Source organism: Oncorhynchus gorbuscha, unplaced genomic scaffold (genome assembly GCF_021184085.1).
Source record: "Oncorhynchus gorbuscha isolate QuinsamMale2020 ecotype Even-year unplaced genomic scaffold, OgorEven_v1.0 Un_scaffold_3758, whole genome shotgun sequence".
Classification (NCBI taxonomy): Eukaryota; Metazoa; Chordata; class Actinopteri; order Salmoniformes; family Salmonidae; genus Oncorhynchus; species Oncorhynchus gorbuscha.
Window position 1 is genome coordinate 1 of NW_025747927.1, and position 10,000 is coordinate 10,000.

General features: G+C 47.6%; 1 protein-coding gene and 1 long non-coding RNA gene across 2 annotated transcripts in view; both read right to left on the reverse strand.

The window, feature by feature from the left end:
• Positions 1-4,694: 4,694 nt before the first annotated feature.
• LOC124028103 lies at positions 4,695-6,280 on the reverse strand. Its single transcript, XR_006837551.1, has 3 exons — positions 6,085-6,280; positions 5,502-5,949; positions 4,695-5,425 (listed from the first exon to the last, which is right to left on the reverse strand). It is a non-coding gene; the product is annotated as an uncharacterized LOC124028103 (long non-coding RNA).
• A 3,589-nt stretch (positions 6,281-9,869) lies between these two features.
• The window catches only part of LOC124028102 (RNA-binding protein 47-like), a 13,824-nt gene continuing 13,693 nt past the window's right edge, over positions 9,870-10,000 (reverse strand). Inside the window, 1 exon segment of the mRNA XM_046340250.1 lies at positions 9,870-10,000. This exon segment is cut by the window's right edge and continues 238 nt beyond it. Within this exon segment, the coding sequence (XP_046196206.1) occupies positions 9,993-10,000 (8 nt within the window). The 3' untranslated portion in view covers positions 9,870-9,992.

Below are 10,000 nucleotides of genomic sequence, written 5' to 3' on the forward strand. Positions count from 1 at the left end.
TGTCTGCCTGTCTCTCCCTGGCTCCTCTAGCTAGCCAACCTTTTAATACAGTATGTAGTGGTGAGTATTAACACTGAGGACCAGCAAACCTTTTAATACAGTATGTAGTGGTATTAACACTGAGCACCAGCCAACCTTTAATACAGTATGTAGTGGTGAGTATTAACACTGAGGACCAGCCTTTAATACAGTATGTAGTGGTATTAACACTGAGGACCAGCCAACCTTTAATACAGTATGTAGTGGTATTAACACTGAGGACCAGCCAACCTTTTAATACAGTATGTAGTGGTATTAACACTGAGGACAGCCAACCTTTTAATACAGTATGTAGTGGTATTAACACTGAGGACCAGCCAACCTTTTAATACAGTATGTAGTGGTATTAACACTGAGGACCAGCCAGCCTTTTAATACAGTATGTAGTGGTATTAACACTGAGGACCAGCCAACCTTTTAATACAGTATGTAGTGGTGGATATTAACACTGAGGACCAGCCTTTTAAAACAGTATGTAGTGGTATTAACACTGAGGACCAGCCTTTTAATACAGTATGTAGTGGTGAGTATTAACACTGAGGACCAGCCAGCCTTTTAATACAGTATGTAGTGGTGAGTTTTAACACTGAGGACCAGCCAGCCTTTTAATACAGTATGTAGTAGTGAGTATTAACACTGAGGACCAGCCAACCTTTTAATACAGTATGTAGTGGTATTAACACTGAGGACCAGCCCGCCTTTTAATACAGAATGTAGTGGTGAGTATTAACACTGAGGACCAGCCAACCTTTTTAATACAGTATGTAGTGGTGAGTATTAACACTGAGGACCAGCCAGCCTTTTAATACAGTATATAGTGGTATTAACACTGAGGACCAGCCAGCCTTTTAATACAGTATGTAGTGGTGAGTATTAACACTGAGGACCAGCCAGCCTTTTAATACAGTATGTAGTGGTGAGTATTAACACTGAGGACCAGCCAGCCTTTTAATACAGTATGTAGTGGTATTAACACTGAGGACCAGCCCGCCTTTTAATACAGTATGTAGTGGTGAGTATTAACACTGAGGACTAGCCAACCTTTTAATACAGTATGTAGTGGTATTAACACTGAGGACCAGGCAGCCTTTTAATACAGTATGTAGTGGTGAGTATTAACACTGAGGACTAGCCAGCCTTTTAATACAGTATGTAGTGGTATTAACACTGAGGACCAGCCAACCTTTTAATACAGTATGTAGTGGTATTAACACTGAGGACCAGCCAGCCTTTTAATACAGTATGTAGTGGTATTAACACTGAGGACCAGGCAGCCTTTTAATACAGTATGTAGTGGTGAGTATTAACACTGAGGACCAGATTAACTGAAAAGAAGACAACTGGACCAGATTAATTGTAAAGAAGACAACTGGACCAGATTAACTGAAAAGAAGACAACTGGACCAGATTAACTGAAAAGAAGACAACTGGACCAGATTAACTGTAAAGAAGACAACACCATGTTATATTTTTTGAAAATGCTTTATTTATCTAGTTAACCACTATAAATACAACAAGCTGAAAAATAACCAGGAGCAAAACCGGTCCCATGTCTAAACAGGGACACCAGGAGCATAGAAAACCAGTCCCAGGTCTAAACAGGGACACCAGGAGCATAGAAAACCAGTCCCAGGTCTAAACAGGGACACCAGGAGCATAGAAAACCAGTCCCAGGTCTAAACAGGGACACCAGGAGCATAGAAAACCAGTCCCAGGTCTAAACAGGGACACCAGGAGCATAGAAAACCAGTCCCAGGTCTAAACAGGACACCAGGAGCATAGAAAACCAGTCCTGGGTCTAAACAGGACAGCAGGAGCATAGAAAACCGGTCCCAGGTCTAAACAGGGACAGCGGAGCACAGAAAACCGGTCCCAGGTCTAAACAGGGATAGCGGAGCATAGAAAACCAGTCCCAGGTCTAAACAGGGACAGCAGGAGCATAGAAAACCAGTCCCAGGTCTAAACAGGGACAGCAGGAGCATAGAAAACCAGTCTCAGGTCTAAACAGGGACACCAGGAGCATAGAAAACCAGTCCCAGGTCTAAACAGGACAGCAGGAGCATAGAAAACCGGTCCCAGGTCTAAACAGGGACAGCAGGAGCATAGAAAACCAGTCCCAGGTCTAAACAGGGACACCAGGAGCATAGAAAACCAGTCCCAGGTCTAAACAGGGACAGCAGGAGCATAGAAAACCGGTCCCAGGTCTAAACAGGGACAGCAGGAGCATAGAAAACCAGTCCCAGGTCTAAACAGGGACACCAGGAGCATAGAAAACCAGTCCCAGGTCTAAACAGGGACACCAGGAGCATAGAAAACCAGTCTCAGGTCTAAACAGGGACACCAGGAGCATAGAAAACCAGTCCCAGGTCTAAACAAACAGGGACAGCAGGAGCATAGAAAACCAGTCCCAGGTCTAAACAGGGACAGCGGAGCATAGAAAACCAGTCCCAGGTCTAAACAGGGACAGCGGAGCATAGAAAACCAGTCCAGGTCTAAACAGGGACAGCGGAGCATAGAAAACCAGTCCCAGGTCTAAACAGGGACAGCGGAGCATAGAAAACACTAAGAACAGTTTACAGTGTTATTATTAATAATGTTATTTCTTTAACGAGGCACGTGTTGTTCTGTTGGAGATGGAGACGACACGTTGACACCTACAAGTGGGGGCGGGGAGTGTCTGAGGGGGGAGTGTCTGAGGGGGAGGGAGTGTCTGAGGGGGAGGGAGTGTCTGAGGGGGAGGGGTCTGAGGGTGGGGGTGTCTGAGGGGGGGGTGGGGAGTGTCTGAGGGGGAGGGGCGGGGAGTGTCTGAGGGGGAGTGTCTGAGGGGGTGGGGGAGTGTCTGAGGGGGGGGAGTGTTTGAGGGGGGGGAGTGTCTGAGGGGGAGGGGCGGGGAGTGTCCGAGGGGGGGGGAGTGTCTGAGGGGGAGGGGCGGGAAGTGTCTGAGGGGGGAGTGTCTGAGGGGGGGAAGAGTGTCCGAGGGGGGGGTGTCTGAGGAGGGGGGGAGGGGCGGGGAGTGTCTGAGGGGGGGGTGTCTGAGGGGGAGGGGCGGGGAGTGTCTGAGGGGGAGTGTCTGAGGGGGGGGAGGGGCGGGAGGGGAGGGGGGTGTCTGAGGGGAGGGGCGGGGAGTGTCTGAGGGGGGAGTGTCTGAGGGGGAGGGGCGGGGAGTGTCTGAGGGGGTCGGTAGAGGTCAGTTCCACTCAGCTCTGTTAACTCTGAATGGCTCCATAGACCTCCACCAAAACAGCCTGATATCTCTGTCCTCCCACTAAACACAACAACAACACATTCTACATTACATTCTTAACATAATACACCAGATTACATCACAAATTTAAAATGTTCAAACTAATTGGACATGTTTTTAAAATGTATTTTAGTTTGATCTCTAAACTCTATTTACTCTTGGAATATATTATAACATTTCTTCTGACGTCATAAACAACAACACACAACGAATATATTAAATATATCCTGACTTCTTGTCATCATAAAACAACGCAATAAAAGTTACTCGTCGGTATTTAATGAAATTCCAGTTTTTCTTGAGAGAGAGAAACCCTTTACAGGCCAGTCAGAGAGAGAGAGAGAGAGAGAGAGAGAGAGAGAGAGAGAGAGAGAGAGAGGGGCTCTTTACAGGCCAGACAGACAGAGAGAGAGAGAGAGAGAGGGGCTCTTTACAGGCCAGACAGAGAGAGAGAGAGAGAGAGAGAGAGAGAGAGAGAGAGAGAGAGAGGGGGCTCTTTACAGGCCAGACAGAGAGAGAAACTCTTTACAGGCCAGACAGAGAGAGAGACAGAGAGAGAGAAGAGGAGAGAGAGAGAGAGGGGCTCTTTACAGGCCAGACAGAGAGAGAGAGAGAGACAGAGAGAGAGGCCTTTACAGACAGACAGAGAGAGAGAGAGAGAGGGGGCTCTTTACAGGCCAGACAGAGAGAGAGGCTCTTTACAGGACAGACAGAGAGAGAAACAGAGAGAAAGAGAGGGGCTCTTTACAGGACAGACAGAGAGAGAGAGAGAGAGAGAGAGGCTCTTTACAGGACAGACAGAGAGAGAGAGAGAGAGAGAGAGAGAGAGGCTCTTTACAGGACAGACAGAGAGAGAGAGAGAGAGGCTCTTTACAGGACAGACAGAGAGACAGTTGGGCCTGATATTCCAAAAATACTGTTGAATCCATTTACATCCCAACTGCTTATCTCCTTCAAGTTCACCAGCATCAACACAACGAACACCCCCACTACAAATAAAGACAAATACTACATGACACCATAAGACTTCGACAGAGACATGGACGGGCTGTCTGGCATACAGGTGGGTGTGAATGGAGAGTGATACTAGGACGGCAACATGTAGTTTAAGGTTCTCTCTTCTTCTTCTCTCCCAACAAACACACGTGTGTCAGCCTCGTGTAGCAGCTTTTTTTAATGTTGTTTTCACGTTGGATGTGGAGGCTGATGTGTGTTAGTTACTAGCAGGTCAAGTCAGCCTGAGTTATAGCTACAGGGAACTGTGAGGGGGTAGAGAGAACCTGTGTCTGTGCCTCTAAGGCTTAGTTCCAGTTGTTTTCAGATTGGATGTGGAGGCTGATGTGTGTTAGTTACTAGCAGGTCAAGTCAGCCTGAGTTATAGCTAAGGGGAACTGTGAGGGTAGAGAGAACCTGTGTCTGTGCCTCTAAGGCTTAGTTCCAGTTGGCAGGTTAGTTTCAATATAATTATATTCCTCATCACAAAGCTGTTAAAAGAAAAAGGGGTCTAAGGGCCCCAGGGCACTGAGTTCCTACTAAACTAAATCGTACATCCTGGTTACATATGGAATTGTTTTAAGATGGTCCAATCTGACTCGTTAGGACGCTACAGAAGTATTTGTGAGAAAACCAAATTTTTCAAGGATGTTTCACCACGATCTCTTGACAAACACCGCTGTAGCTCTGTCACCTTCCACCTCAGATGATGAAGGTCACCTTCCCCTCAGATGCGGAAGGTCAACTTCCCCCCTCAGATGAGGAAGGTCACCTTCCACCTCAGATGAGGAAGGTCAACTTCCCCCCTCAGATGAGGAAGGTCGATTCCCCCTCAGATGAGGAAGGTCGATTCCACCTCAGATGAGGAAGGTCACCTTCCACCTCAGATGAGGAAGGTCACCTTCCACCTCAGATTAGGAAGGTCACCTTCCCCCTCAGATGAGGAAGATCGATTCCACCTCAGATGAGGAAGGTCACCTTCCACCCTCAAATGAGGAAGGTCACCTTCCACCTCAGATGAGGAAGGACACCTTCCACCTCAGATGAGGAAGGTCAACTTCCCCCTCAGATGAGGAAGGTCGATTCCACCTCAGATGAGGAAGGTGAGGAAGGTCACCTTCCACCTCAGATGAGGATGGTCGATTCCACCTCAGATGAGGAAGGCCGATTCCACCTCAGGTGAGGAAGGTCACCTTCCCCTCAGATGAGGAAGGTCACCTTCCACCTCAGATGAGGAAGGTCGATTCCACCTCAGATGAGGAAGGTCGATTCCACCTCAGATGAGGAAGGTCGATTCCACCTCAGATGAGGAAGGCCGATTCCACCTCAGATGAGGAAGGTCGATTCCACCTCAGATGAGGAAGGTGAGGAAGGTCACCTTCCCCCTCAGATGACGAAGGTCACCTTCCACCTCAGATGAGGAAGGTCGATTCCACCTCAGATGAGGAAGGTCGATTCCACCTCAGATGAGGAAGGTCGATTCCACCTCAGATGAGGAAGGCCGATTCCACCTCAGATGAGGAAGGTCGATTCCACCTCAGATGAGGAAGGTGAGGAAGGTCACCTTCCCCCTCAGATGACGAAGGTCACCTTCCACCTCAGATGAGGAAGGTCGATTCCACCTCAGATGAGGAAGGTCGATTCCACCTCAGATGAGGAAGGTCACCTTCCACCTCAGATGAGGAAGGTCGATTCCACCTCAGATGAGGAAGGTCGATTCCACCTCAGATGAGGAAGGCCGATTCCACCTCAGATGAGGAAGGTCGATTCCACCTCAGATGAGGAAGGTGAGGAAGGTCACCTTCCACCTCAGATGAGGAAGGTCGATTCCACCTCAGGTGAGGAAGGTCGATTCCACCTCAGATGAGGAAGGCCGATTCCACTTCAGATGAGGAAGGTCGATTCCACCTCAGGTGAGGAAGGTCACCTTCACCCTCAGATGAGGAAGGTCACCTTCCACCTCAGATGAGGAAGGCCGATTCCACCTCAGGTGAGGAAGGTCACCTTCCCCTCAGATGAGGAAGGTCACCTTCCACCTCAGATGAGGAAGGTCACCTTCCACCTCAGGTGAGGAAGGTCACCTTCCACCTCAGGTGAGGAAGGCTGACAGGCAGGCGTGGGGGATTGAGACACAGCCCAAGAGGGTTTGTGTATTATGCTAATTAGATGTGGGCGTGGTGGGTTGAGACACAGCCCACGAGGGTTTGTGTATTATGCTAATTAGATGTCAGTGTGGGCGTGGTCTCAGTGCCTTCTGACAGCTGAACGTATTCATATATTTCACAGGGAATCTGTTGCCTTTTAGAAATCAACGAGAGAGAGAGAGAGAATACTAGGTTTGTGTTCGGGTTGGTATGAAACCCAAAGAGATCCAGGGACCAGAGAGGTATCGGCAGCGATTCAATCTGATCGACGATGCTGCTGCCTAATTGGACCTCTAAACATCAAGCGGTTTGGGATTAAATCCTGACCATAGTCTCTGTTCCAACGACCAGCTACCGCTGAGAATGAAGCAGTCTATTGGGCATGTAGTAATTCTGTGAAATGCTAGTGTAGTGTAGTGAGTAAAACACATTTCCACTCAACAGGCACTGCAGTTGAGCTCAGAGATCATAAGACCGGCTAGTGGATAGGCACAATAGTCGAACCCAGAGAGACACAGATCTCTCGTAGAAAGGCTTTACAGTGGGTTGAAGCTCAGCGGAGTGTGATGCTGCTAGCTTAGCATAAAGCTAACAGGGTGTTTCGGTAAGCTTAGCATAAAGCTAACAGGATGTTTGGGTAAGCTTAGCATATGCTAGTAGAGCGTTTCGGTTAGCTTAGCGTATGCGAACAGTACTTTAGTTAGCTTAGCAAATGCTAGTAATATGTTTCATGTTAGCTTAGCCTACGTAGCATATGCTAGTTTAGCAGTTAGCTTAGCGTACGTAGCATATGCTAGCACTAGAGAGTGTTAGGGCAGAGCAATACAAAATAATAAACGCCTTTGTCCATATTTGTTCACCATGTGAGAATCAAGCAAATACAAACAATTAGAATAAAGTACAGAACAACAACAACAACAACAACATGATAAAATAATTCAGTCTTAGTCTGCTGGAGTAGACAGTGAAGTGACAGGCCCAGGTTCCAGATCAGAAGTATAACATATCTAAAAACACCCATAAAAAGTACACGTTTTTTAAATGATACCCAGTATTACAGTATCTGAAAACTAATAGATACCCCCAACAACAAGCAAACTCATCTATGAAGTTAACAGCATGAATGGATAAATGAAAACAACTTAAAATACAAACTCTTTTAATAATAAATTCAAAATAAAATGTCTTCAGTAGTTTTTTCTGTAGTATTTTTTTTCTCATTTGAGTTTTTATTTTGTTATATTTGTGTTGTTTTTAAACGTTTTAAACTAAAGTTTGAAAAAAACAAAGTAAAATGTTATCTTTCTATTTCAGAAAACTAACAACAGAAACATAAAACCTCTTCGGAAATACTTCAGTGTACCTTCAATGTTCTTGTTGCCCAGGCAACAGGGAGGAGAGGGTGGGGGTCAGTTGTCAGGGTGATGCAGTGATGTCATAGAAGGTGATGGGGGGTCCATTGTCAGGGTGATGCAGTGATGTCATAGAAGGTGGGGGTCCATTGTGGTGATGCAGTGATGTCATAGAAGGTGGTGGTGGGCGGGGGGGGGTCGTTGTCAGGGTGATGCAGTGATGTCATAGAAGGTGGTGGTGGGCGGGGGGGTGATGTTGAGTGTAAAGCTGAAGGTGAGCACTTCAACCCATGACCAGACCACATCTCCTTCATTGGTTCTTATATGTTTTCAATGGTTCTGATGGGAGTGGATGATTATAGACCCTGGGGATTCCTGGGATACCTACCAGGTCTGGACTAATGCTGTTTTTCTCCTCTACCTGGTCATTAATGGTACCCGCCTGGTGTTCCAGGTCTAAATCAGGCCCTGATTAGAGGGGAACAATGACTGGTGTCCCAGGTCTAAATCAGGCCCTGATTAGAGGGGAAGAATGACTGGCGTCTCAGGTCTAAATCAGGCCCTGATTAGAGGGGAATCACCCACCTGGTGTCCCAGGTCTAAATCAGGCCCTGATTAGAGGGGAATCACCCACCTGGTGTCCCAGGTCTAAATCAGGCCCTGATTAGACCTGGTGGGGAATCACCCACCTGGTGTCCCAGGTCTAAATCAGTCCCTGATTAGAGGGGAATCACCCACCTGGTGTCCCAGGTCTAAATCAGGCCCTGATTAGAGGGGAATCACCCACCTGGTGTCCCAGGTCTAAATCAGGCCCTGATTAGAGGGGAATCACCCACCTGGTGTCCCAGGTCTAAATCAGTCCCTGATTAGAGGGGAATCACCCACCTGGTGTCCCAGGTCTAAATCAGGCCCTGATTAGAGGGGAATCACCCACCTGGTGTCCCAGGTCTACCTGGTGTCCCAGTCCCTGATTAGAGGGGAATCACCCACCTGGTGTCCCAGGTCTAAATCAGGCCCTGATTAGAGGGGAATCACCCACCTGGTGTCCCAGGTCTAAATCAGTCCCTGATTAGAGGGGAATCACCCACCTGGTGTCTCAGGTCTAAATCAGGCCCTGATTAGAGGGGAATCACCCACCTGGTGTCCCAGGTCTAAATCAGGCCCTGATTAGAGGGGAATCACCCACCTGGTGTCCCAGGTCTAAATCAGTCCCTGATTAGAGGGGAACAATGACTGGTGTCCCAGGTCTAAATCAGTCCCTGATTAGAGGGGAACAATGAAACAATGCAGAGGAACTCTCCAGATTTGAATATGAGCGATATAGGCTCTATTCTATTCATAGAATACATTGTGTGAATGTTGTGTGAACGTTGTGAACGTCTGGTCCAGTATTCATTAGGACCCAATGTGATCAACCTGTCAGTAGGACGTTGCATAGACGTTGTGAAAACGTCGAAGGTTTTGGCGCACGTCATAACGTAGCCTAGATGTTGGGCTAACGTTGAAGAACCGACGCAGAGTAGAGTTTGCGTTCAAGGGTCCATTTAGGTTGGGTTTTTTACATTGTGGACGTCGCGTAGACGTCGCGTAGACGTTGCTGTTGAAGACATTGAGTTGACGTGTCGTTATTTGAACGGGGGGAGGTGATATGTGGGGATGAGGTCTTCTGTAGGTCGTCTGTAGTTCCTGACGTCGTGATACAAAAGTTGTTTGAACGTTGAGTGGTGGTTGAACAGGAGTTGTGGACCAGACAGCTGGTAGCTGGTATCTGTTGTCAGTAGGTCTGGTAGCTGTTGTCAGTAGGTCTGGTAGCTGTTGTCAGTAGGTTTGGTATCTGTTGTCAGTAGGTCTGGTAGCTGTTGTCAGTAGGTCTGGTATCTGTTGTCAGTAGGTCTGGTATCTGTTGTCAGTAGGTCTGGTAGCTGTTGTCAGTAGGTCTGGTAGCTGTTGTCAGTAGGTCTGGTAGCTGTTGTCAGTAGGTCTGGTATCTGTTGTCAGTAGGTTTGGTAGCTGGTAGCTGTTGTCAGTAGGTTTGGTAGCTGGTAGATGTTGTCAGTCGGTCTGGTAGCTGGTATCTGTTGTCAGTCGGTCTGGTAGCTGGTATCTGTTGTCAGTAGGTCTGGTATCTGTTGTCAGTAGGTGTGGTATCTGTTGTCAGTAGGTCTGGTATCTGTTGTCAGTAGGTCTGGTATCTGTTGTCAGTAGGTCTGGTATCTGTTGTCAGTAGG